The 27,237-nt window shown below is 49.7% G+C and overlaps 3 protein-coding genes across 3 annotated transcripts; all 3 read left to right on the top strand.

Annotated features, from left to right (window-relative positions):
• Nucleotides 1–1,588: 1,588 nt before the first annotated feature.
• On the top strand, nucleotides 1,589–3,097 carry MGAT3 (beta-1,4-mannosyl-glycoprotein 4-beta-N-acetylglucosaminyltransferase; the record flags this gene model as incomplete). The annotated part of the gene is made up of 1 exon (XM_080635942.1): nucleotides 1,589–3,097. One exon carries the CDS (start codon nucleotides 1,589–1,591, stop codon nucleotides 3,095–3,097), a length of 1,509 nt encoding a protein of 502 aa, XP_080492068.1.
• Nucleotides 3,098–15,646: 12,549 nt separating this feature from the next.
• Nucleotides 15,647–16,212, top strand: MIURF (mitochondrial elongation factor 1 upstream open reading frame). Its single transcript, XM_080625663.1, has 2 exons — nucleotides 15,647–15,748; nucleotides 15,957–16,212. The coding sequence occupies exon 2, from the start codon at nucleotides 15,982–15,984 to the stop codon at nucleotides 16,192–16,194; it is 213 nt and encodes a 70-aa protein (XP_080481789.1). The 5' UTR covers nucleotides 15,647–15,748; nucleotides 15,957–15,981; the 3' UTR covers nucleotides 16,195–16,212.
• A 19-nt stretch (nucleotides 16,213–16,231) lies between these two features.
• On the top strand, nucleotides 16,232–26,263 carry MIEF1 (mitochondrial elongation factor 1). Its single transcript, XM_080625652.1, has 5 exons — nucleotides 16,232–16,370; nucleotides 17,674–17,822; nucleotides 17,954–18,134; nucleotides 20,116–20,378; nucleotides 21,449–26,263. The coding sequence occupies exons 2-5, from the start codon at nucleotides 17,679–17,681 to the stop codon at nucleotides 22,253–22,255; spliced, it is 1,395 nt and encodes a 464-aa protein (XP_080481778.1). The 5' UTR covers nucleotides 16,232–16,370; nucleotides 17,674–17,678; the 3' UTR covers nucleotides 22,256–26,263.
• The last annotated feature ends 974 nt before the right edge of the window (nucleotides 26,264–27,237 follow it).

Genomic DNA, 27,237 nt, shown 5'->3' with positions numbered 1-27,237 from the left:
AGTATTAAATTCCCTCCAAGTTAATCAGTAAACGCACTTCGCTGTATCCTACTTAATATCCTCTGAAGCAGTGACAGTGGGCTGGGTTCTTCTTCCCTCTGCTCCCGCCTGGGGACACGTGTCAGCCGTGAGGAGCCCTGGGGCAGGGGAGCAGGACAGCCCCTGTGTCCCCAAGAGTAGGAACCACCACCTCCTGCAGAGAAGTTGCTGGCATTGCTGCGCTGGGTGGAGGGTTTGTAAGTGATGACGTGGGCCATGTGGTGCCCCTTGGGAACTTTGGCCCTGGAAGGGTGACGATGGATGGCAGAGAGTTTCCATGGGGGGAGCGTGTTGTAGAGGGGGGTACGGTGATACGTGTGGTGTGTGTGGGGTTCAGAGAGGGTCTCTGCCTCTTTGCCTGCTGTTGCACAGAGGGTTTCATGCTCCAGGGAAGAGAGGACAGCCTCTGCGTTGCAAAGGGCTTTTGGTGACCTTGTTCTCCTGCCCACCTTTGCCCCAACCTTCCCCTCCCTAAAGAGCAGAGGGCAAGGCCTCTTTTCCTTGGCGAAGCATTGGGTGAGCTTACTTTTTTCTTCTTTCTTTCTCTTGTTTTTTTTTTCTTTCCCTTTTTTCTAGATTGTGGTCTTCAATCACTTCTCTGCCTGACAGCAGCTCTGCGCTCCCTGCCTGGGCTGGAGGAGGGGAGGAGGTGTAGGGAGAGGATGAAGGCAGTATTTCATGTTGTTTGGAGGGAAGGGTTCCGCGCTGCTGGTTTCCTGCTGGCCTGACATAGATCTGTTATGATGGCACTATATTACCAGTGGAGACAGCTAGGTGTTTATTTTAGACACCTTGATCCAGATGCAAAAATACTTCGGCGTCTGGTACCCAAACCAAAAAGCAATGGGCAACATTTGGGAATACATTGGACTTGAGAAGGATGGGAGAAGACTAAAAGTGACAAAATCTCATTTATTTTTGTTTCCTGTCCCCCACATGAACCTGGGTAGCATTTCCTAGGAACAAGCGTGGTTTTCAGGGCGTGTGTTGAGCAAACACTGAAATAATCTGGGGAGTGTAGGTGTTTTCCTGGTTCTGGCAGCCTGGCTGATGATGTCGGTCCTTTAAGACTTTAAGACATTTCAGATGTGTACCCTCTACTCTGTCTCACCCTTCCTGCTCTCTACTTTCTCTTCATCTTCCTCCAACACCCTGGTGATGCAGGGTCTGAGGAGGCCTGTGTTCATTTTGTTTCCACCGATGAATAGGGACAAATCTGCCAAGTGTGGTGAGTTCGCTAGATCATGAATTCCTGTTATTGTGAGTTTCCCATTTTTCTACCCTGTCACCAGTGCCTTTCTTGTCTTTGTGAGTTTATAAGACTGTGACTCCTCTAGGAGAGGTTCAGCTTGGTGTAACCCAGCTGAGGCAAAAAGCCCACTGAAGATGGCAGGAGTGGGGGGAGTATTCTTGGATTCAAGTCTCGAAGACGCATGCTGAATTTAGACCAGTTTTCTGCCATCCCCAGCCTGTCCTTCTGCCAGTGGTAAGCTTTTTGCACCTCAGTAACTACTGAATGTGACTTTCCTTTTCATGGCTTTTCCACAGGATGAAGATGAGACGCCATAAGCTCTTTCTGACTCTCTGCATGGCTGGTCTCTGCCTCATCTCCTTCTTGCACTTCCTCAAGGCCCTTTCCTATGTCACCTTCCCCCGGGAGCTGGCTTCGCTTAGTCCCAACCTTGTCTCCAGCTTCTTCTGGAACAATGCCCCCGTCACACCTCAGGTCAGCCCTGAGCCGGGGGGTGCAGAGTTCCTCCGCACACCCCTGTACTCGCACTCTCCCTTGCTCCAGCCCCTGCCACCCAGCAGAGCCAGCGAAGAGCTGCACAAAGCCGAGTTTGTGCTGCCAGAAGACACAACAGAGTATTTTGTCCGTACCAAAGCCGGTGGCATTTGCTTTAAACCAGGCACCAAGGTGCTGGAGAAGCCACCCGTGGCAGGGCGGCTGGAGGAGCGAGCGGATGGCGTGGCATCAGGGCGGCCAGCTCGCAAGCCGCTGAGCGCCAGTGGGACCAAGCGGCGCAAGTGGGTAGAGTGCGTGTGCCTGCCTGGCTGGCACGGCCCCAGCTGCGGGGTCCCTACCGTGGTCCAGTACTCCAACCTGCCCACCAAGGACCGCCTTGTGCCGCGGGAGGTCCCCCGGCGCGTCATCAACGCTATCAACGTCAACCATGAGTTTGATCTGCTGGACGTCCGCTTCCACGAGCTGGGAGACGTGGTGGATGCCTTCGTGGTGTGCGAGTCGAACTTCACAGCCTACGGAGAGCCGCGGCCCCTCAAGTTCCGTGAGATGCTCCTCAACGGCTCCTTCGACTACATCCGCCACAAAGTGCTCTATGTCTTCCTGGACCACTTCCCGCCTGGAGGCCGCCAGGATGGCTGGATTGCCGACGATTACCTGCGTACCTTTCTCACCCGAGACGGCATCTCGCGCCTCCGCAACCTGCGCCCGGATGATGTCTTCATCATCGATGACGCCGATGAGATCCCAGCCCGTGATGGCGTGCTCTTCCTCAAGCTCTATGATGGCTGGACGGAGCCCTTCGCCTTTCATATGCGCAAGTCACTCTACGGCTTCTTCTGGAAGCAACCAGGCACCTTGGAGGTGGTCTCCGGCTGCACCATGGGGATGCTCCAGGCTGTCTATGCTACTGACGGGATCCGTCTGCGGCGCCGCGAGTACTACACCATGCCTGGCTTTCGGCAGTACGAGAACAGCACAGGACACATCCTGGTGCAGTGGTCACTGGGCAGCCCCCTCCACTTTGCTGGCTGGCACTGCTCCTGGTGTTTCACCCCAGAGGGGATCTACTTCAAACTGGTGTCGGCCCAGAACGGGGACTTCCCCCGCTGGGGTGACTACGAGGATAAACGAGACCTCAATTATATCCGGGAGCTGATCCGGACTGGTGGCTGGTTTGATGGTACTACGCAGGAGTATCCTCCTGCTGACCCCAAGGAGCAGATGTATGCTCCCAAGTACCTGCTCAAGAACTACCAGCGGTTCCGCTACTTGTTGGAGAACCCCTACCGAAAAGTGGAAGGTGCTGGGTGAGGGCACTGGGGCTCGTATGGGAAATCAGAACTTCGCAACAAAGGGAAAGAGTCGGTTGTTTTCATCTGTTCCTTTCTTTGTTTTCTTTGGTTCTGGGTGGGATGTGCCATTTCTCTGGGGTCTCTGCCCTCCCTCCCTTCCTTCTCTTGTTCCCTTCATCCCAGAGTGATTCCTGGGGACACACTTATAGGAAGGGAGCTGTGGGCAGGTGGAGGAGAGATGGTGGGGACCTGCTCTGGCGGTAGGATAAAGACTTTCTTGCATCTCCTGGACCTCTCCTGCTGGCTGGAGAGACTCTACAGCCAGCTGGTGGGTTTTCCTCTGCGGGAGGCTGGGAGGGTTCCATGGGGAGAGAGGGCAGCTGCTCCTGTCCACCCTTGTCCTTTGTGGATTGGAGCAAGCACAGATGCAAGCTTGAGCTATTCAGTGAGCATGCGAGTCAGCAGGCACAAACTGATGCGAGTGGTCACGTGTGCAGATGTGTGTCACAGGCATTTTTTGGATGAGTGAATGTGCAAAAGCATCTCAGTATGCGTTTATTTTTCGTATACCTCTGTGTTCAAACTGTATTTTGGAGAAGGGAAATCCTTTGCTTCCAAGCAGTTCTCCCCAAGATGCAGCCTCTTCCCACAGGCTCAGTGCATCTGTCCTGGGCTGTATCTTGCCCTGATGCTCTACCAACCCTGGAGCAGGCAGACAGGAAGCAGAGGAAAAAGGTGATTTTATTATTTTTTTTTTTAATTATTATTAATTTTTTTTCTCTTACTCCTTTTTCGCCCCTGCCCCAACCACACTGCACTGGCTTGGCCCACAGAAGCTGAAGCATCTTCCCTGCAGTACATGCTTCTGCTGGGGCTGGTATAAGCTTCAGGGGAATTAATCAGACAGTGGGAGTGTATGTTTACAAGTGCATGGTTTCCTATGTGCATGAGCGCTAACATGCATGGTTTTGGTATGCACGTGGGCATTCGTTACCAGTACTGAAAGGGAAGGGGACAGAGTTGGGCTTGGGTGTGTGTGCTCTTAGAAAATGGGGGGATCTGGGAGCTGCAATCTCCGTCTTGGCATGGATGACTTTTTGGGGAACTCATAGCAGAGCAGTGCTAAAACACATGGGACTGTTGTGTGCCTCTTTGGCCGCCTCTGCAATCTTGTGGGCTGTGCCTGCTGCAGGGTTGGTGCTTACATGTGTTGGCTGTTCCTTCTTGCTGTGGGGTAAAAGGGAGAGGAGAAGGGCATAGCTCTGAGTCAGCAAAGGCTGCTGTGGGGAAACACAAAGCCTGCCAAGGCACAGGATCCATCTGCTGTTCAGGTGTGAGGGAGCTCATGGAGCCATGGACAGACTCACTCTAGGCCAAGAGACTGTTCTGGGACCATGATGCTATCCAGAGAGTGTGTGCAGCCTGGGCCATGCAGACAAGACCATGCAGAGGAGCAGGGATGTTTATCTTGTGTTTGACAGTGATGGGTACAGTCAGTATCTGGCCTGTCATCATATTGAATTGATTCAGCTCATTGAGGAAGCAGATCTATGTCTCCACCCTTACCACCCTTCCCTAGCAGATGGCTTGACGGGGTGCCCAGTGCCTGGGCTGTAGCAGGCAGAGGGTGACAAACATGATGAACTTGCTCTATTAGCCTTGCAGTGGAAAGACTAGCTCATGTTCCAAGCAGAGAAGTGAGGATCATAGGAGGAGGAGGAAAATGTTGGCATAAGAAGGAGTGACCCTGAAATCAGGCCAGCCATGCTGAAGCAGGAGGGTTTCCATTGCCATTAACTCACGCCATCAGGGCTCCACATTCCTGTGTTGTCCAGCCCATTCCCACCCTTGTGCCTAATGCCTGTCTTTGAATCTCTCTTTTTCCTTCCTATTCCCATATTTAGAGCAGTGAAAAGCATCAACAAAAATAACTTGATTGCCAAATAAGACCGAGACTAGAGCAGAATGAAGACGAACATCTTTTTCTGATCAAACTGAGATGAAGTGTATCTTAGCTCCTTCCACATCTCATGTGCTATAATGCCTGCTTAGATGAAAAAGATCCTCTTTCTGTTGTTGTTCATGCTGTGTTTTTCTCACAGGTAGAAAAGCTCCTTTGGGAACTTCAGTGAAGGGCAGCTTTGGAAGGCAGAATGCTCTTTCCCCAAAGAGAAGCTGTGGCTCTTCTAAGTCCAGATTTGTTGATGCAGCAGGAGGGAGTCTTTCAGAATCATGGGGTCCTTGTGCCAAGCAGCTGTGTGGAGGTGTTTAGTGTAGAGAGATGGTAGAGAAATGGGGACCGAGCTGGCAAAGGAGGAGCCTACATTGAAGAAGATGAGAGCAGCAGCACTGAGGCTGCAGCACAAGGGGAACGTGCTTTCCCCAGGGTTAGCCAGAGGAGAGCAGGTGTGTGTTAGCTCACGGGATTCAGTAGCAGAAAAGTATGGAAGGAAGGAGCTGTTTCTCATTGTCACTCTTGCAAAAGAGCCTGAGGTCTACTCTCAGACCTGTGGCTTTGCTTTATCTAAGTGACAACACCACAAGCCCAATGGCAGGCCTTGCTGACAACAAAAGACAAGGCAGTGATTGGGTGTTTTGGCAGCACCAGAGCCCCATAAAGCAGGGGCTAAAGTGCATGTGTGCTGGAGCTGCACCTTGTTTTCTTCTGTAGTGGGAGCAGCTTCCCCTTTGATACCAGCCCTTCCCTTTAATAGGCATCCTTGTGGATTTTTAGTGCACTGCATGTCACTGTTTTGTTGCTGAGGTATCTTGGGAGTTCCCGATGAGCCCACGCTTGCAATATCTGCATCTCCTGTTCTTGAACTACGGCCTGTTGCCTTCTCTCGCCTCTCCTCCATTATTTGCTCCATCATTCTCCATCTTTCCCTCTGAATTGCTTCTCCCTTCTGGCCCCTTGGGCAGGAGGAGAAGGTCCTGCTGGAATAGCAGTGCTGGGGTTCTCCTGCAGGATTCTGGCCCTGTCTTCCTCCTGGACTTACTCACTTCCTTATTCTTAGGCAATTAAATATAAAACAGACTTCTGTTGTGGTGGGAGGAAGGGGCTTTACAGATGAAATGCATTCTTTTTTGTTTCTCAAGAGTCATTTAAGCACTTTTTGATTTAAGGCCAAACCAGTCAACGTTTCTATCTAATTTGTCTGGCTAACCCTGTGTTTATTATCCTTAGGGAGCTAGAGTGCTTGTCATTAAAATCTTCCTTCTTGTCCCTGGAGGGGACGGGTACTAGCAAGCTGACTTTTGCATGGTGATTTCCCAAGGTGATGGTTTGCCCTCTGTCCAGCCTTGCCTGTGCCGCCATGCTGACACATCTGTAACCAGGTCAGCCGCTCTCCCAGACAACCTCCACAAGAGGGAACCCTTGTGGGATGGTGAGAACAGCAAAGAAGGCAGGTTTGTATTGGATCCTCATTTCCCAGTGCTGAACTCTTGAGTTGAGCATTGCGGCTCCTTGATCTTGTCTGAACCAGGTCCTCGGGTTTGAGAAAGGAAGGACTAGAAAACTCTGTCCTGCCCCTGCACTGGAATTGAGATCAGACTACCAGAGCCCAGTGTCTGTTGGCTGTTGCAGCCATGTGCAGCAGAGCCACGTGCCCACTGTCACGTTGGCAGCAAAGCTGGCATGTGGAGGGAGGAAAAGCATCACCAGTCTTTCCCTGCAGCTCTCTTCAGCCTCTCTGATTTTCTTCCCAAAAACCTTTCCACCTTCAAATTAACTGGTACAAAGGTAGTAGATGAAGCAGTGTGTGCCATCCCCAAGCCTTGCTCTCTCTGTCTGCCCATCTCTGTTCTTGTCTGCCTTTGTGCTTCCCACCAAAAAAAAAGGGATTGTGTGCCTATGCATGGCTTTGGACCAGGGAAGTCATCTTCCTCTTTTGCTCTCAGTGAAGGGGAGGACATGGGCTTGGACGGACCTGCAGCAGGTGAGCTTGCTAAAGCAGAGGGAACAGGGCAGGTTGGCTGTCTTTGCCTCTCTGAAGGACTGAGGTAATGCCATACCCAAGTGGCAGACAGAAAAGATGGAATGTTTTTGTGCCTGTGTGGTTGGTGTGAAGGAAAACACACTCATGTCCACTCTTGCTGTTGCTTTCTCTGATCCCTGCATCCTCCTGAGGTGTTTGCTGTCATGCAGCTCAGGCCAACCTGCTCTTATGTCTCTGACAGGTAAACAAGGATACCTTGTGGCTTCTGGGTATTGTACAAGTTGGGGTGGAGGGAGAGTGTCAGAGCAGAACGGGTATCTGTTCCCCTCTGCCCTCCTTGGTGTGTCCTCGTGGGACGCGAGTGTCTTTTCCCCTCCTGAATATCTCCCAGGCTCTCTCCCTGTCTCCCAGCTCCTGACAGCAATCTCCGCGGCTGCTATGCCTCTGCACTGTGAAGATACGTGTCCAGGGTCACTCCTGGTCCTATTAGTGAACACTGGTGGTGAAGAGGGAAGGGATGGCTCATCCTGGCTTCACTGACCTCAAACCATGGCAAGAAAGGAGGGAAGTGAATGGGAAAATGGATCCTGAATCCCTCCATTATTGTGTTCTCTCCACCCCTCCCAAAAAAATCATCACTCTGATTTCTAAGACGTTGGAAAATCTCGCTCTTATTATGGAAAGAGAGGGGGAGCTGGAGGTAAGGGGGTGGCAGGAGGGGCTCAGATCCAGCACCAAGAAAGGAGAGCTGTTTCTAATGCAATACACTGACATTTAAAGCTTTGGGGACTACAGATAATGGATTAAGAAGGGATGTGAAATAACTCTGAGACTGAGAATTCAAACCACTGTTTTTTCCTTCCTGTGCGGATGATGATCAAGTTTCATCCCAGAGGTAGTCCAGCAGCACTTCTGAGCCTGTGGTCCACCTGGACCTACTGGTGGTGTTGCCCCTGGGGTGGCTCCAGAACACCCTGCTTCGGCACAAGGATGCGTGGACTTGCCAAAAATAAAATCAAATAGAAAATAAGAGCGTCTGCAAAGCTCCTTTCCACTCTGTAATTTATAAACAGCAAGTAATAATGGACTTTTTGTAAGGATAAATCAAATGTACATTCTGAAATCATTTTCTCTGTAAATGGTTGGACTTCATTTCACCCTTAAAGGGATGCTTAAAAGGAGGAGATAATAATAAAAAATAAAAGCTTTACAAAGTATGAAAGGAAACCACGTTGTGTGTGTGTGTGTGTGTGGCAGGTTTTATTTCCGATCGGGTGGGCTGGAAGATGGGGTTGAGGGAGGTTGCTTCCCACCTTGGCAGGACTCTGCTCCTGAGGAGGGAGGTTGTGAGGGGGAGCCTGGCTGGTTTGGGGAGTGATTCCTCATTTTGTGGGTCCAGGTCAGACTTAATCTTCTGCGTAATGTGCAAGTATGAGCACATAAAGGCACATGAGTGGGAAATGATGGCTGCCAAGTGGCTCTCAGAAGAGCTAGTTAATGTGGGAATCAGCATCAACGCTCATGAAATGGTCCCTTGTGAGACCATCTTCCCTCCTTTGGATGCATCCACTTTTTCAAGTAAAGCTGTGGAAACCCTGGAGCCCCAGATTAAACCTCTCCACTGCAGAAATGCCTCTCTGGTGGCTGACTTTGGGCACGACGCACCAGAGAACGTGACCTTGTTTTACCTTATTTTTAAACCTGTCTAATGTAATTTTGGCTGTTCCCATTACTCAGTATCAAAGGCTGGTCCTGCTCTGAATCCTCTGAAGCATCTGGCCTCAGCAGTGCCTTTGGAAAGGGCCTCTCACAAGCTCATGTGCCACTGGTGGCTCTTTCACTTTTCACCTTTTCAAGTGTCTTGTAGATCAGGTTCATTCCTGGCCCCATTTAGAGACAGTGACTGTAAACATCATAGGTTATTTCCTTACAGTCATTAGATCCAGCACATTCCCTCTTCTTTCTTTCTTCAACATCAGTCTGATGTTTTCAGTTCTCCTCTTGGGGAAGGGTCTCCATCAAGCTAGAGACTTGCATTGTGCGTTGCTTAACACCTTTCTGCTGCTTCTGTCTCTGAAACAAAGGGCCTGGAATAAACATGCTACCCAAAATTAGCAATTAAAATTTTCTATTAAGAATTTTTCATGTTCTTAGTGATCGCTGCATTTTTGTGCCCAAGTAGGGGATAATCTAAAAATAGATGATTGCCAGAATGCCTGAACTTCAAATTTTTCAGGAGAGGAAGAGAAGAATATAAGCTTAGGCCAATGATAATTCAGCAAGACAGTTTAAGAAATGAGAGTTGACTAGGTTAGAAGGTTCTCCCATGCTATTTTTCTTGCCTCCAACACGAAATCTTTTACTGGCACTTACATTATTTTAAGAAGAAATATAAATGGCGTTTCTTGAGCTTCTTGCAAGGTTTTGAAAAAAAGGCATTGAGAGAATCCAGGTCTTTTTTCCCTGGAAAGCCCAAGCTTCTGCTGTGGAAGCTCAAAGTTCCTCTGTGAGCAAGGAGTTGAATCTCCTACAAACCAGTCTGCGGTAGAGACCCTCATTTGCAGGTTCAGTGCTGACAGTCAGCTGAGTGAAAGGGACACGTGGCTCCACCACCAGCCTTATATACCATGCCTTGGAGAGTCCCTCAAGACATCAAAAGATATCTTGGTGCATGCACCCTGGTTATGGAAATGGAGCCTTAAAACCTTATTAAGCCAGGAGTGTGCAAGCCATCCAATTCCAAATAAATCCCATGTGTTTTGCAGAGTTTCAGTACCCCAACACGTGTTACATGGAGAGATGCTCTAGCATAACCTGCCTGGGAATAAGCCGTTTCTCCTGAGCTCTCACTGTATGTCAGGGATGCCCGGTGCATCAGTGCTCGGTGCAGACCAGGTCTGTGGCAGATCCTCTGTCTGGCTTCCAGAGGGGCTGGCTCTGGCTGATTCCACATCAATGCCTGCAGCAGGTTAGCTGATCAGGGAAAGGACATGCTGTTTCCAAACACCACCATGGAAACTAAGTGACTTCAACACAAGCTTACAGCACCTTTTAGAAAGCTGGAGAGGGGATACCAAGAGCCTGACTTGCTGGCTGTTTGTTTTCATTGCTCGGATACATTTGTTCCCAGTGTAAGGGCACAGCTTAATATGCTGTTTAGCAGGGACAGTTAATTTTTAATTATTAGTTCAGCTGAATATCATTACGTCTAAATCTCGCTGCTTTAGTGGCTCCGCGGGGGAAGCAGCGAGGTCCTGCCTGGCTGGCAGGCAGCCCATGGAGCAGCCAGGGACAGAGTCACCCCAGCCCTGGAGAGCATCACCAGCAAATGGCTTCACGCTCACGTGCCCCCAGCTGCAGGCACCAGCTGCCCTGCTTTCCACGGCGCCGCATCACAGAAGATCTGGCCACAGCCACGGTTGAAGGGAAGCATATTCTTGTTTCCTGGAACATGTTTCTGTGGCTCATGGGCACACTCATATCCCGGCTGTGTTAGACCTTCACCCTGTAGCAAGCTTTGCAGGGCAAACCAGCCTCAGAGGAGCCATGCAGAACTGTCCCATCCAGGGAAAGTGCTCCAGGTCAGTGGGTTGAGAGGCTGACATAAGGGATGTAACGCATGGACACTGGGGAGAGGAGCCTGGCTTGGGGCCAGGCTGCTGCAAGCTTTGCCTTTGTAGCTGCAGCAGGGACAAGCACGTTCAGCAAAAGGGTGAAGGATCAGTCCACTTCAGCTAATGCTACTGTAAGCATCTCTGAGAGCACCAAACACAAACCCTTACTTGGAACTAAGGAAAATTTGGCAGTCCTGACATTTCCAGTGTTTCTGGGTGTGCTTTTAATTCTTAAGCAAAGTGAGAAAACAGTCATTACCATCTTTTGAAATTCATTAGAGCTATGCAAGAATACGAATCTTTCAAGGCCATCTCTCTCCTCACCCTGCCAAATGAAATGCAAAATAAAACTCCATTGTTTTGCTCCTATGTTTCTTGTGCCTTATGGCTTGAACCGTGGAACTTCTTGGCTGGAGTCCATCTCAGTAACGATTTAATTTGGGAACCACACTTCACCTTTCTAAATATAAGGAACACTGAGAAGAAGACCAAGGAGGCTGTGCTGAATAAAGATCTAAAATGACTTCTCCGGGATCTCAAAGAAAATATGTTACCCAGAGAACATATAAAATCAAATATTATAAGCCTGCCTCTATGCAGCAAACTCTTTCCTGGCATTTTAGCCCTGTTCTACAGTCTGGACCTTTTCCAAAGACAGAGCAACGAATCATCACTCATACCCTTTTTATTTTTTCCCCTCAGACACTTAGTAAGAACCAGACACAAAAATAAAAGAATGTAGAAAACATTTACCCACTTCTGTTTGGTTCCCTGTGTTTTTAAAGCATTTGACTCAAACTGTTACCCAGAAGTGACTGTCAAACTATTGCAGAACCAAAACCAGACTGATTTCTCCAAATGGGACAGAAATAAATCTAAGCACCCGTGACTTAATGGGACAAGACATGCACTAGGTGCTTTCACCTCAAAAAAGAAGAGAAGCAGCAGGATATAGCAGCTCTGCCCTTCTTAGGCTGTATGTATATGCATGGGACCAAAGCCCACACAATGCTGAGGGTCCAGATACCCCTTACACAAACTGAATCCCAAGTTCATGCTGGGAGGACCTCACTGCAGCATGCAGCAGGTGGAGGAGTACACAAAGCCTGGGGTCAGCACATGGATCCCTGCTCAGGGGGGAATGGTGCCACCAGCTGCAAGCTTTCAGCTCTCTGCAGACACTTCTGCTGCAGAAAGCCCACGAGGCTGTCAGAGTGATGCAAAACTGCAAGGATAACAGCGCTCACAAAAACAGGGTCTCTGAATGGCTCTGGAAACCTGCAGCGCACAGCTGCTGCACAGTGAAAAATGGGAAGGGGGGGCAATAAATAAAAAGAAATCCCTAACAAACCCAGCCACAGGGAAATTTGGTTGAAGAAACAGGAATTGTGCTGAGAATGAAGGTGAACGTGGGCCAATGGCAAAAATATCCCAGCAGCATTTTAAGTTGTTCGGTGATAAACCTGAGCTTCCCCAGTGACCATCAGTGCAGACCCTCGCAGCGGCAGCAGCTCTGCATTGAACAGGAGACTGCTCACCACTGCCAATATTTGCAGCCCCCCTGGGCTGCAGGGCTGGAGGTTGGGGAGCTGAAAAGCCCCACTTCAGCAGCAGCAGGGCTGGGAGCCTTTCCTTTCTTTCTCCCTGGCAAAAATTCACCCTAAGTGTGGCTAGTTACTCTCCGTTACTAAAATGTGGGTCTCAGCTGTAAATCAGGAATGTCCCTTGAAAGGTGCCACCTGAGCCACCCTTGGTCCTCTGCTCCTCCTGGTTCATTGCAGCTGGAGAGCAGGAGCCTGAATTCCATTATTCTTCATGATTGCTTGAGAAAAAGAAATAGGGCTGCAATGCAAGGGAGAGCTGTTGAACAGTTAGACAGGCAAAAGGCCTCTGGCCATGTCCATTTACTACGAGATATTAAGGGTATTAAGCCCAAGTTCAGATGGCATTTGTGAGTCACTACCCCTCTTCCCTCGCATGTTTTGGGATTGTTTTCCGGCTCCTGTAAGATGCCAGACTTCTGTTTCCAAGCACAGATTTTTTCCTGACCCTGCAGAGCCCCTCCAAGATGCCATTTGCTCTGCAGGTCATGTGCACCTCCCTGCTGCCCAGGGGATGCCCTGCTCTCTGCTGAGAATGGTTCTGCCCTTGCAAAATGGGTGACGGGAAGCCCTGGGGATGGCACTTGACTTCCAAGAGCAGAGACCGTGAGCTGGGCTCAGAGGTGGCTGCTGGTTTTGGTGGCCATCAGAGCCCATTGCAGGAGCCACTTGAAGAGGAAGACTGGCTGCAAGCATGAGAACATAGGCAGAGGAGTGGCGGCTCCAGAGGCTCCCAGGGAGGCAGGGGATAGAGGGATGTGTCTGTGCCTTACCCCGGGTAACAACATGGGTTATTGTGCCCTGTCACCCGTGCTGCCTTTGGTATTTCACAAGATCACTTAGTCCTTTAGGGAAACAAAGGCCGTTATTGTTCTCCAGGTGCACAGCTAAGCTGTGTTCCCTCCTCTCCCCCTGCACCTCACCCCATAGGGGCAAGTAAATTCCCTTTCTTGCATGGACACAGGCTTCAGTCACGGGAGCACCCCATTCCCAGTGGGGTGATGGGCAAAGAAGCCATCAGGCAACAGGGCTCTGCAAGAAACAGGGCAGCAGGGACAGCATCCCATCTGGGCGGCAGGACTTTGGGGATGCTGGCTGGGTCCCCACCAGCATGGATGCATACGGTGGGTCAGCAGAGGAGCTGACCAGGTTGAGAAACACATCAGGAAGTGGGCACAGCAAGTGGTCCCCGGAGAGGCTAGGGCAGTGGCTGGAGGAGTTCACAACACACACACAAAGCTGCTGGCAAGGGGCCCAGGAGCTAGCAGCCAGCCTGGGCGGGGGGGGGTGGGGGAACAAAGAAAACCACTAAAACAGGCACAACCCGAGGGGGCCAGGCTGGGGAGGGGGAGCTTGTGGAGGCCTGCAGTCCTTGATTGCCATAGCGGGAGGGCAGCAAGGAGAGGGCTGGGTCTGTAGTGCATCAGGGGTTTGCTGCACGTAGCTGCACAGGTTTTGACTCAGACTTGAGATCTGGGTCTGGGCTCATCAGCACACCTGCCCAGAGGTGACAGAGCCTTGTTGTGAGGAGTGAAGTATCTCTGTGGATCAACAATCCGAAGAGGAGGCAGGAAGCTGGGAGGAAGGTTCAAAGATCGATTTTCATTCTGGCAGAAGGGTAGGGAATGCGAGCGCTGCCTCCGAGGTCCTGGATAGCTCAGTATATGAACTGACGATCTGGAAACAAAGATGAGCAATATACTGAACATTTTTAAGAGATGACTCAAAGCTGTGGACTCTTGAGGAGATCAGAAAGGACTGTAAGAGAAAGCACAAATGTGGCAAATGGGCAACACCACGTTTGCCAAGGCTTAACTGGGCACGTGCAAAGTCAGACAGGAGAAGACAAATCACACCTATTACAAAGCTCCAGATGGTCTCTAGCAACTCAGGAAGGGATCTGGATGTCACACAAGCCCTGGTTCTGTGAGTAGCTACAGCTTAAAAAAAAGACCAAAAACCAACCCAGCACACACAAAATATTAGCATGCAGAACAAATAAGGGGAGAATAATATGGAAAATATGATAATGCTATTATGTAAATCACTAGCGTGGCCTCTCTGGGAATACTGTCTGCAGTTCAAGTAAGCCTTTCTCAGAAAGGGCTGATTAGGGGCATAGCAAAAAGAGAGATCAAGATGATTGGGGTTGTTTATCTCGGAAAGGAAATGAACAAAAGGAGATTGGCACAGCCCAAGCCAGTCCGGAGCTTCTGGTTTTCTTCCTGTTTAATTCTATCACTGTCATATCTGATACATGAGAAGTGCATGAAGTGATGTGGCTCTCGTCTGTCACACGTGGTTTGTTCTTTCTCTCACCCTCTCCACCAGAGAAGGTATGACACATGTGGTGATGTTTCGTATTTTGGTAGGATCTGGGGAGGAGGAGGAGGTGGCTAAGGAAGAATCATTACTCCGAAGAGTAGCAATAAAGTAGAGGAGGCAAGAATGGAAAAGGAGGATTTGCACATTGACAGAGGGGCAGAAGGACCTGGCTTCGGGAGGCTCCTTCCATCTCCTCAGGCAGACCCTGGAGAGGCTGCCAACTTCTCCCTTCTCCCAAAGCCCTAGACACTTCTAGACCAGGTCTTCAGGTTCCTTGGAGGTAAAGATAAGGAGCTTGAATTTGGTTAGTTATTCAGTAGAAAGCATCAGGGTAGTCGGAGGTACCTTTAGACTGAAGAACCAAAGAAACCTGCTCTACTTACCCCACATTACCATGTGCAGCCAGCAGTGACCACAACAGCCTGTGCTGTGGATGCTGACACGCTGCTGCAATGTGCTGAGCCCCCCTTGCTCACACGAGGCCGTTTGATGGCATTTAGGCCTGTCAGACCCAGAGCAACCAACGGAAAAGCCCTATTAGCGCTGTTCTGGGCCACGGGAAGCACGCCTGAGGGCACACAGAGCAGCCAAGGCCAACAACCCAGCCCATTTCACCACAGCACACGAAGCTCAGGCTGCTAACGAGACCCTCCATGGCAGTACAGCCCAGCTGCTCCAGCCTGGGCTGTCCCCGGCCAGCCTGGGCCCCTCCAGGCCGCACCGTGGGGGTCTCACTCCTTCAGCCCTTCCCCACAGCCTTTCAGGGTGTCTCCGCCACCTCATTACGAAGCGGTCACCCCCTGAGGAACACGGTCCCCTCAAGCCGAGCCCGCCCCGGACCCAGCCCCAACCGGGAGCGGGAGGGGGGAAGTCTCGCTCCCCGCCGGCAGGGGGCAGCGTCCCGGCGCGGGCTCGCAGCGCGGAGCGTCCCCTCCCGCTCTCCATGCGGGCGGCAAGCACTGCGCGGCGCCCCGCCAGTAGGGGGAGCCAGCGCCGCGCCGCCGCCGCGGCGGCCGGAAGGGAAGGTTTGGGCCCCACGAGCTCGCTCGATGATTGGCGGAGGCCGGGGTCGTGCTCCGGAAGCGGCTCGGCCATGTTGGCGGGTGACCCTGGGAGCGGTGCCGGGAGGCCGTCAGCGGTGGGGCCTGTCGGTGGGCAGCGGTTGCCGTGAGGGGTTCGGTCCGGCACGGTGAGTGCGCGGCGCCGGGCTTCAGGGACCAGTGTGGGGTACACCCCGGTGCGGGGCCTCGGCGGGGAGCGGGGGCTGCGGGCTGCCCCCCACAACCGCAGCAGGGCCCCATCAGAGAGCCCGTTAGCCGCGGCGCGCCGTTAGACGGTGCCTTCCCTCTGAGAGGGAAAAGCTGACTGGGATCCCGCTTTTGGGCACTTCTCTCTAGGTTGCCATCCCCGCGAACATCCCCCATGGCAGCGTGGTCCCGGCAGGCTGTGCTGACCCTCTACCGTGCTCTGCTGCGCCAGGGTCGTGGGCTGCGCTACACCGACCGGGATTTCTACCTGGCTTTCATCCGCCGCGAGTTCCGCAAGAACCAGGGGCTGCAGCGGCTGGAGGACAAGGAAAGGCAGTTGGAGAAGGGGCAAGCTTTCCTGCAGAGCAAGCTCGGGGGGCTGGTCTAGAGAGTCCCTATAGTTCCTTTTGGCCCCACTGCCCTCTTCCTTCCAAATCCCCTCGGCAGCCGAAAAAGATGATTAACACTCCCTGACCACCATTGCCTTGAAGAAGTCCGGAAGGTGCCTTCACAGGCACAGCAGGAGGGCTCTCCTGTTCTCATTACAAATGCATTAGGTCACAGGTAGGTCATTTACAATGATACAACCGTGTTCTTTGTGTTGCTGTTACAGTTACCTTTGTGAAAGTGCCTTTTTTCTGCCTAGGGATGAAGAGTGACTGGGTTCCTGGTTCATCTTGGTTCATTCATACCGAGGTTGTAGCTTGGTCTTAGAAAGACTTAAGGACAGCTTTAAACCACCCAAGTCAGGCAGAGTCTGAGCTTTTGGCACTGGCTTAGAAAACAGATTTTGATTCAGATTGTAAGAGTTTCTTGGTGTTTTCATGTTGGTTGACTGAGGATCCACGTATGGGTTATAGCAGTGGCAAAGTGTGTTTTACACGTGTCGTTGGCCAGGGAGACTCTTTAAAGTTGAACATCAAGATGAGGTTAAATGGGAAACAAAAGTGCACGTGTAAGAAAACATTAATGCTCATTGTCCAAAACCCGATTCTAGGAGTGGATTCTCAGAATCTTCTGATTTGTTACGGATAAGCAGTTGACCATCCCTGCATTGCCTTGTCTGTGAGCAAAACTACATGCATTAGAATAAGAAAATAAATTAGCATAAAAAGCACCATGCTTTGTTTGAGAAGCCCAGGTTTCAAAGACCTGAATGGTCATAGAGTTTTACATAATATACAGGATTTTATTGCAAAATATTGCTCAAGTGTTACTTTCTGTTTTAAAAAGCATCAGGTGATTGCGCAGTTATAGAATCATAAAATGGTTTGTGTTGGAAAAGACCTTCAGATCATCCAGTTCCAACCCCCTGCCATGGGCAGGAATGCCTCATACTAGGCCAGCTTGCTCAAGTCCATGTGCAACCTGGCCTTGACCACTGCCAGGGATGGAGCATTTACCACTTCTTTGGGCAACCCATTCCAGTGCCTCACCACCTTCACAGTAAAGAACTTCTTCCTTATATCAAACCTGAACTTCCTCTGTGTAAGTTTGAACCCATTACCTCTTGTCCTGTCACTACAGTCCCTGATGAAGAGTCCCTCTCCAGCATCCTTGTAGGCTCCTTGCTTTAATGATTAGAAGCCCCGCATCAAATCTGGGATGTCTTTCTCCAGGTTATAAACGGAGCTGGAAGCAAAAGAAATGCTGTCATTGCAGAGCTTGGTCAATACTGTTCTGGTGTGTCTGGGAATAAGCAGCTTTTCGAAGGAAGATAATTAAAGAGGCTGCAGAATTAGGTAGTCCCTTCCTATGGCTCCGTGCTAACAGCCCAAGAGCTGTGAACATGGGGTGGAGGAGAAGGGACTGAACCATTGGGGTTGTGTGTTTTGACCTTTTTGCTTAATGCTTGTGCTCCTTCCAGGTGAGATGGCGGGCGCTGGGCAGCGCAAAGGGAAGAAAGATGACAACGGCATCGGCACAGCCATTGACTTTGTGCTGTCCAATGCTCGGCTTGTGCTGGGTGTGGGTGGAGCTGCCATGCTGGGCATCGCCACGCTGGCTGTCAAACGGGTGAGCATGGGGGCACCGGGGTGCTGCAAAGAGGGAATGGGAAAAGCCCCCAGGATGGTGGCACTAGGCTGGATAAAATGCAAGTGATAGGCTGTTAATGACTCAAACTGTGCCTGCTGATGTTGCTTTAGATGTACGACCGGGCAATCAGTGCTCCCAGCAGCCCCACTCGCTTGAGCCAGTCAGGAAAAAGGAGCTGGGAAGAGCCAAACTGGCTGGGCTCCTCCTCACGCTTACTGACCCAGGACATGAAGACTAGCCTTAGCCGTTCCCTGCAGACCCTTCCCACTGATCCTTCGTCCACAGACACAGGTAAGGAACAGGGAGATACTTCTGCATTACAGAGTCATCCAGGCTTGTAAACCTTGTATTCATTTAAAGGATCACAGGAAAGAGAATGCTCTGTCTAGCTCAGGGTTCTGATATTTTCTTTTAAGCAAGTCTGTTGGTAACTTCAGGAATTAAAGTCAGATTGGAAAGTAGTGAATAATAGTCATCTGTTTGCATTCTTCATTCCTCTTACGGTTTTGAGCTTTATTCTCCCTCAGTCTTTTGTCTTTCAAGCTGAATACTTACCTGGGCAATCTTTCCTGATAAAAAGCCATTCCATTCCTTTCAAGCTTTGTTGCTTTTTTGGACCATCCCAGTTTGTTTGTGTTTTTTTTTTTTAAGAGGGGAATATGCAAATTGTGAATATACTAGCATTTTATAACAGTATTTTTGATGTTATTTCTACCATTTTCCTAATAATTTCTGTAATGCTGTTTGCCTGTTTGGTGCTGTTTATCATTAAGTTAGTCTTCAACAGGCTATGAAAAGTGACCTGCAATTCTCCTTCTGAGTGGGATAGTAAGTAATTTAGAGTCTCTCAGTGTTTGTTCTATGTGTTTGCTTGTTTTTTCTCACTGATTTTATTTTCTATCCCTGGTCACTTCAGGAGATACATACTTGGAGATTTAAAATAAAAATTAGGATCAAGCTTTTAACTTGATTTCCAGATTCTCTGTAGGAAAGTCAGCTTCAGGATGGCAGTGGATTTTCTGCTGAAGATTAGGCAGAGCTAGGCAGCTGTGTAAAATGGGGTCTAGATCATTTGATCAGAATCCCCAAAGACGAGGATTGAGGAATACAACCATTGATGATGGCGTCTTGCATTCTTGACTTAAAAATAACTGAAAATGCCAAAATAAGGGATTTTTGTTTGATGAACAGGCAATCAAGTCTGGTTCCCTGTGGTTTTGTGAGCCATTTCCTTTTCACACAAAACCTCAGATCTGTCCAAAGCCTCCAGTGGGACAAGAGACAGCAGCTGCTGAGGTTGGGCTAGATGTGTTTGTGTGCAGCTTGGTCAGCCATTCTGCATGTGCTGCGTGGCCAAATGCCTGGTGCCGAACAACTGTGCGACAGCTGATTGCCTTAATGGGGCCACTGACTTGGGGTTTCTCCTGCACCTGTTTGGTACTAGAGCCCTTCCAAAGACCTCTTAGATCTGTAATTCTCTGAAACTCTTGGTCCGTATGAAAAGAATTCTGAAAGATAGATGGAAACACTGCCATTTCTTTAGGATGCCAGTCAGAAAAAAAGGGGCTTAGAGAGTGTGTGCAGGTTAGACACTGCTTAATAATGCAGGCGGCAGCATGAAGCGTTGTATTGTGCCTAAGAGTGGGCCCTCTGTTCTTTGGTCAGTGAAAGCTTGCGGGAAGTTTGAGTCTGGGGCTATGACTGCCTGAGCTCTGCTGGCCCCAAGGTCTGTCACCTCATCATTCTGATACGTGTTGGTCAGGCTCCTAACAACTATTTCATTACACAGTGGTGTCATCTTCTCTGATCTTATTCCCTAGTCAGGACTGAGTTTTGCTGATAATCTGTAAAAATCCATTATAATGTTAAAAACTTAATGAGATCGTGATGGTTGTTGAAGAGCGTCTTATCCATTCGTCAGGCATTATGCTGAGAGCTTCTGAACTGGTAACAGTGCTGAATTTTTGATGAAATTGAACTGGGGTGCTGCCCAAGTAACCATTAACATCATGTGCAAGGAAGTAATCTTTGTCTGTTCTGGCTGAATTCTAAATCTAGTAACTTGTTTTCATCTGGTTTGTTGCTTGTAGTAGTATCTTTTGAAGTTCCTCGGCACCTCCCTTTTGACTGGTACCTGTGTAAAGCATGCAAAATGTCTGCTGAAAGCTTTTTGAGACTTCGGAGTCTGCACTTTGCGCTGCAGATTTTCTTCTGCGGATCACTTCATGGTGAAACACTGCAGAGGATCAACAGTTTTCCTTCTGTCTTGCAGACCTTTTCCGACCCACAAAGCCCAAGCCATCTGCCAAGAGGAGTCAAGTGGAGCTGAAAAAATCTCGCCTTCGCCTGTCTCTGCAAGAAAAGCTTTTTGCTTATTACCGAAGGAAGGTGGCTATTCCAGCAGATGAGCAGGCCCGGGCCAAGCAAGCAGCTGTGGATATCTGTGCTGAGCTGCGCAGCTTCCTACGTGCCAAGCTGCCGGACATGCCCTTGCGTGACATGTACCTCAGCGGCAGCCTCTATGATGATCTGCAGGTAATTCTTGGGGCCTCATGATGGGTCATTATCCAGAAGGCTGACGAGGCAGGGGCATCTCAGGCTTCCTTGCTGACAGTGCTGTGTCAGCACAGCATTCCTCTGTAATAAGGCTCCTGGTGTCGCCTTTCCCACAGTGGAGCCAGGCGTTTGTTTCTGCAGTACTGTTGGAACAGGCATGACCAGGCTGCTCTGGCGCTGTCGGCAAAGCATTTGCTTTCTGCTGGTTTATTTCTCTGGATTATCTCAGCCCTTCTTTCCTTCCCCTCTGACCCCCCCTTTAGCTGTTTGTTTCTTGCTCTTTCTCTGGTAGACCTGTGTTTTCTCTCAGTCCCTTCTGTCTCCTTCCATGTACACAATATTCCCCTAGAACTCCTGTGCATTCATACAGGTCTTCCCTTGGACAGCAGCCCCTGCTTGCATACCTCCCTGGTGTGAAGGTGCCCATGGCTATAGTGAGTGATTCAGAGGCACGCTTTTTTGTTTGAGTCAGAGCTCTGGAACGGAGTGTCGAGGGTCCAGTGAAACTTAGATCTGAGGTCTTAATCACATTGGTGAAAAGAGGTCGTTAATGACCTTTTCCCAAACAACGTAGCAGACCAGGTGAAGGCAGTGCCTACTTGTACAGTGGGATAATTAAACTTTGCCAATTTAAGTTTGTCTAAGAAACTTTATACTCTCCTTCCTGTTCTGTATCATCATGTGCTGCTGCACCCTGGGCCAGCTGCATCTCACATCCAAGGAGTGGACTTAGAGCAATAGGAGGCAAAATGAGTCATCTATATGCAGTCCGTGTTAGGTCCTGAAGTATTTAAAGATTTCTAAGTAGGACATACTGTATAAGCACTAGCTGGGGTTTTACCTTGGAGTTATCCCACTGATCATGGGAAATAGTCCTTCAGAATGTCCTTTGACAAAAGGAGGCAGTGAATCCCATACAGAGAGGAGGGTGAAGACAGCTGAATCCTTATTTCAGGTTCCTTTGAACAGAAAGCTATTTAAAGGTGGTGGATGAAGCTGAGTGTGGAGAGGGACAGCATGTTCTTACTGACTTTTCTCTCTTGTGAAAGGTAGTGACAGCTGACCATATCCAGCTCATTGTGCCTCTGATGCTGGAGCAGAACCTGTGGTCATGCATCCCTGGGGAGGACACTATCATGAACATTCCCGGCTTCTACTTGGTGCGTCGGGAAAACCCAGAATACTTTCCACGTGGAAGCAGCTACTGGGACCGCTGTGTGGTGGGGGGTTACCTTTCCCCCAAAACTGTAGCAGACACCTTTGAGAAAGTTGTAGCTGGTTCCATCAACTGGCCAGCAATTGGGACTCTCTTGGATTACGTGATCCGTCCAGCAGCTCCCCCAGCTGATTTGACACTGGAAGTCCAGTACGATCCAGAACGACATCTATATATTGACTTCCTTCCATCCCTGACTCTGGGTGACATCATCCTTGTGGCCAAACCCCATCGATTGGCCCAGAATGACAATTTGTGGCGACTGAGCCTGCGGCCAGCAGAAACGGCTCGCCTCCGGGCCCTGGACCAGTGTGATTCTGGCTGCCGTTGCTTATGCCTGAAGATCTTGAAAGCAGTATGCAAGTCAAACCCAGCCCTGGGTCACCTCACTGCCAGCCAGCTCACCAATGTCATCCTGCACCTATGCCAAGAAGAGTCCGACTGGTCCCAGGACATGCTGGCTGATCGCTTCTTGCAGACACTGAAGGGGTTGATCCGATACTTGGAGGCAGGAGTCCTCCCTAGTGCTCTGAACCCCAAGGTGAACTTGTTTTCAGAGCTCACCCCTGAAGAAGTGGATGAGTTGGGCTATACTCTCTACAGCTCTCTGTCAGAGCCAGAGGTCTTGCTGCGGACATAATGGGGCCTTATCTAGAGAAGTATTGATAGGGTTTAGCCACAATGGACTTTGATTACCACGAAATATGTCTCCTCCATCTCTCTCTCGTTCTCTTTTTCTCTCTCTTTCCTCTCCCTCACCCAACACCTGCCCTCCCCCCCTTCCTTTTGGTGCATTATTATTTCCTGCTGTGGAGTTGGTGCTCCCACTGAATTTCTTGGTGCTACTGGTCCATTTCCACCATCTCTGCCCCAACAGGTACCCATTGGCTACGGAAAAGAGGCTAAAACTGCAGCTCTAAGATCCTCACATCCATTCTGCCAATATTTTAAGCGTCTACCAAAAAAAAAAAACAAACAAACTATGCACTTCTTTTTGCTGTAGTACAGTTACTGCAGTTGAGTCCATTTTGGTCTGAAGAAGGTGGAACTGGGCTGGTAAATCCAGTGACAATTTCAGCAGACTTGCATTGAGATCCTTTCCTCCAGCCTGACTTTGCCCCATGTTTCTTTTTCCCTGCTGTTCCACACTGTCTCCTCTCTTTTGTTGTTGTTTTTTTAGGTCTTTTTTGGTCCCTTTGACCCGGTCATGCAGGGCAGACTGAGGGAGATGTTTTGGATAGGGTTGTTTTTTGTATTTCTTAGGGATTAATGATGACACTGGCAGTATTTAGGGCTGTAGAGCTTGGAACAGGAGAATGCCCAGAGATCCTGCTCCTACAGAACCTTCTCATCCTTGGCAGGAGTAAGGGCTGAGGCTTGTCCAGTCTGCTGCAACACAGCTTCCAGTATGGGCAGTTCTCACTGAAGCCATCATAAGGGAGCAAGAAGCCTTTGTGGCCTGGCTATTTTACAAGGCAAAGGAGCAGGGCTTGCCATTCCTGCCTAGCCAGATCTGCTGGATGTTTCTGGTGGGAATGGCCCTGGGGAATGGAGAACAGGGCAGCTCCTTGGATGTCTCTGGCCTAGAGGAAGAGAGGCTGGTCATGGGGGAGGGGTGGGAGACACACATGGGAACAGGGATCATTTTTGATTCTTTTCCCCAGGAGATTATGGCTGTTCTGGTTTATAGGGGGTGGAAGCAGGACTGCATGCCTCTAAGGGCTCTGTGATAAGCACACGTAAGCCAGATTCTCACCAGCCTTAGATCTGTGAAGGTGACGGGACTGAACTAGTGTCATCAGCAAGTTTCTGTCTCATACACTGATATTAGGGTACACATGCAGAGATGGCATTTGGAGATATGTTGTCTTTGCCATCTGCTCTCAATGTGTGTTTTAGTCCCCTCCCCAGCCACCTCAGAATTGAGGCTGTCCATCCCCTTCCTCATTCCCATGCGCTGACTTTCCAGTGCTCCCAGTTTACAATTACTCTTGGAAAGCTGGTGAGGGCACACCTTCCTGTTCTGTTTGGATCTGTTGGTAATGCAGTTCTGCCCACTCCTGCTTCCGGCTGCTGTCAAGCTGTTCTCCTTTAGCTGCCCTCTCATTCGCTGCTGACCGTGGTATGGGTTTCAGGGGGCAGCTGCGGCACTGCTGGTCTCCTGAACTAGCCACATAGTCTTTCTGTACTCTTCATTAAGCCTTCTGGCCTCCTGACTTCAAAGGGGGAAAGAAGGTGTCCTCCCGAGTCTCTCTCAAAGACCAGTTGCCATTACAGAAACACCTTTTCCCAGCTTTAGCACCTTTTTCCCCCTTGTTGTCCAGCCTCCTTCGCCAGTGGAGGGAGGTACTGCACCAGCAGTTTGGAGGGAGCAGGAATCCTTTTTTCTTCCCTTCCTCTCAGGGCTTCCCCTATTTGACAGCGAAGTTTCAAGGTGAGTTTCAGGAGTGGAACCACAGAGGGGAGTCTTTAGTCCTTGCTTGCTTTTTAGAGGCAGTGCTAGTGAGATGAGGGAGGGAGCATCTTTCCCTGGACAATCCGTCCATTTTAGCCAGGATGTCAGATAGTATTCCTATACAGCGATAACACAACGTTGCATTTAAATTATTTAATCCTTAGGATACTGGTATTTTCTAGACTTCCGGATGCATACTTTGAAGTCTGTGTGTGTATATAAAGCCTGTAAGTGTATAAAAGGTTAACACAAGTTTCGTTTGTATGATTCTGTGTTTTGTAAGTTTTGCAGCAGTCAGTGTTGGTCAGCTGTTGATTACTCTTCACTCTGGTTCCTGGATTTTCTTCCCCTCTTCCTTTCCCTTCCTTTCACTGCCTTTCTGATGTCAGCCTTCCTAGCCTAAAAGCAGACAGATGAGACTTGGAGCCTATGGGCTATTGGGGGAAATTCCCCTTTCTTTTAATTACTTGAAGGTCAACAAAAATATTAAAATATGTGGGTTGTCAGGAGTTCCCTGTAAGTTCATTTCTTCAGTGTCATCTCACCCCTTCACTTGGTGCTGACTCCAATACTGTGGTCTTCACATAGAATGTTGTTGAGCAGCAGCATGGTTTGGAATGATCAAAACTATAGAAACAGAGAAAGGTGAGGCGTAAACAGAAGGAAGCCAATGTCTTAGCTGGCTTGTGTCACATACGTATCTCTTTTTACACATGAATGCTTTTACTTCTCCCTGGCAACCTAATGAATTAATATTTTACGGCCATTTCTTGCTGCTGTTGAGCTCAATTTGTGTATCAAATGGAGACTGAAGCTGCCTTCTTGCCTTTTCTGTAGCCTTTGCTCCACTTCACTTGAATCACTCCCATCAGTTCTTCCCTTCAGTTGTGCCCTGCTCTGAGCTAGCCACAAGCCCGTTCTCGGGAGGCAAATGCTCACTTCCTACAGGCAGCCACCCCAGTGGGCAATAGCTGCCCTGGCAGTGGCAGTCTCAGCAGAGGCCAAAGATGTAATGTGTCACAGGGACACTGCGACCAGGAGTATTTCAAGAGTGGAGTCAGGCATAAGGAGCAACAGAGGCCAGGAAGGAGGAGTAGGGTAAATCTTCAGGAAGTTTACCTAATGCTGTACCCAGCCTGTGGGTCAGACAGACTGTTGCAGTGTCTTTTGAGTCGGCACCTTTCAGTATTAAATGCAGTACATGTGTTGATGTACAGCCCGGAGAGCTGTCTCACCTATGGGTAGGCTCCTTCCTAGTCAAAGCTATAGCACAAAGCTGGGGGACCTAAAGATGAATGTGAAGAGGGCAGCTCCAGCCACCTTGCTGGCAGAGCTGTTCAGAGACAAATTGATTGTAAGAGGCCCAGAGCGTGTGTTTGATTGGTTGCTGCCTGGGCTCTCAAGGATGCTTCCCACGAGATTGTCGTCTTGTTCACTGTAACCATGGGGCGAGGACCAACTTGCTTAGCTGTGGGGTTTCACTGTTGCTAAGCTCCACTGCTAATCCTTAAAGTCAGATGGATTTCTTTTCCCGCATGTTTAAAAGCAGTTATGAAAGAAAGAGGCTGCTTTCTGCCTCCTGGTGAACTGCCGTCAGGGCCCCTACTCTTAGTTAGCATGTGAGTACTTGCAGTGAGAAATGAAGAGATGATGCCCCATCTCTCCCAGGCCTGGAGGCTGCAGATTTGCAAAGAGGAAAGTCTTAAGTGCATGGTCTGTGACAGAGTGCGTGAGATTCTGGAATAAAATGACTTTCCACAGTACCTTGGTTGTCTCTGGTGTGTTTATAAACAAAGGAGCATCTCTCAGCGCACCACCTTCACCCTGACATAATTCTGCACCACACCAGTTGTGTGGTGTCAGTCTCAGCTTGGAGACTGACGTGCCCTTTGCTGATTCACTTGCTTTCCCTTTGTGGCTCTCTGCAACTTGTCTTGAGAGAGCAGTCAGCTCAGTGCTGCAGCTCGCTGGCTTCTGGCAGCATTCGCATCAGTCACAAGATGATGCGTAATTATGGCGCTGTGCCTCCCATCCTTTCTCTGATAGCTGCATGCCTGGGCAGGCACCTGCTTTTCATGTGGCTTCCCAGACTTTGCAGGCTTTCCTGCCTCTTAATATTAAACTTTCCTGTGCAAGCTCCCCTGCCCTTGCTCAGTCGCGTTTCTTTCTCTGTGCCCATCCTCTCCCTGGCCAGATGCCCTCCTTCGCTTATCCAAGCATCAGCCTTGAGGCAGTGAGGAAGCCACTGTGCCAGAGGCCTTTGTCTGATCTAATTGAAGCTCTTCCCAGTAAGACCCAGATCTATGTGCCTGCTTGGGGTGGGGCAGAACTGTTGAACGTCAAGTAAAGCACATAGGGATGCTGCTTTTGATGGAGCCCAAGCTCCTCCCTTGCGGGAAGGCATTCTATGGGGACATTGTCCTCTGAGACTTGTTTTAATGAGGACTCGGCAATTACCATTTAACAATCTTGGAGGCTCAGGGGAGACCTTAGAGCATCTTCCAGTACCTAAAAGGGGCCTACAAGTAATCTAGAGAAGGACTTTTTACAAGGGCGTGTAGTGACAGAACAAGGGGGAATGGCTTTAAACTGAAAAGAGGGGAAATTTAAGTCCGCCATGAGGAAAAAGGTCTTCCCTGTGAGGGTGGTGAGGCCCTGGCACAGGCTGCGCAGAGAAGCTGAGGCTGCCCCATCCCTGGCAGTGTTCAAGGCCAGGCTGGACACAGGGGCTTGGAGCAACCTGGTCTAGTGGAAGGTGTCCCTGCCCATGGCAGGGGGGTGGGACTGGATGAGCTTTAAGGTCCCTTCCAACACAAACCAGTCGGGGATTCTGTGATACAAAGGGAATCTACATCTCTAACGTTTTTTTTTCTGATACCCCTCACCTGTGGTGTTCTGGGTTTTTTCCTTTAATCTGTTCTGTGGTAGAAACAGATCATATGAGATCAAGCACGTTACACATCATATGGAGCCTTATGGGAACAGCTAAAATGAGCTGCTTTGTGCAATCTGTGCCAGGCATTACTGCCTCAAGTTAATGCCCCTGGAAAGCCTAGAGCTTGCAATACATGTTTAATGTATGCAGTGGTTTGCACCTTTGCATAAAAGCTGTCCTGGCACGAACAGGGAGGAAAGATCAAAAGATACGGATTTGTTTAATGTAGTGA

The sequence above is a fragment of the Psittacula echo genome (assembly GCF_963264785.1).
Source record: "Psittacula echo genome assembly, chromosome: 1".
In the NCBI taxonomy this organism is placed as follows: Eukaryota; Metazoa; Chordata; class Aves; order Psittaciformes; family Psittacidae; genus Psittacula; species Psittacula echo.
Note: the sequence above shows the minus strand (reverse complement) of the source record. Positions and strands in the feature narration are given on the sequence as shown.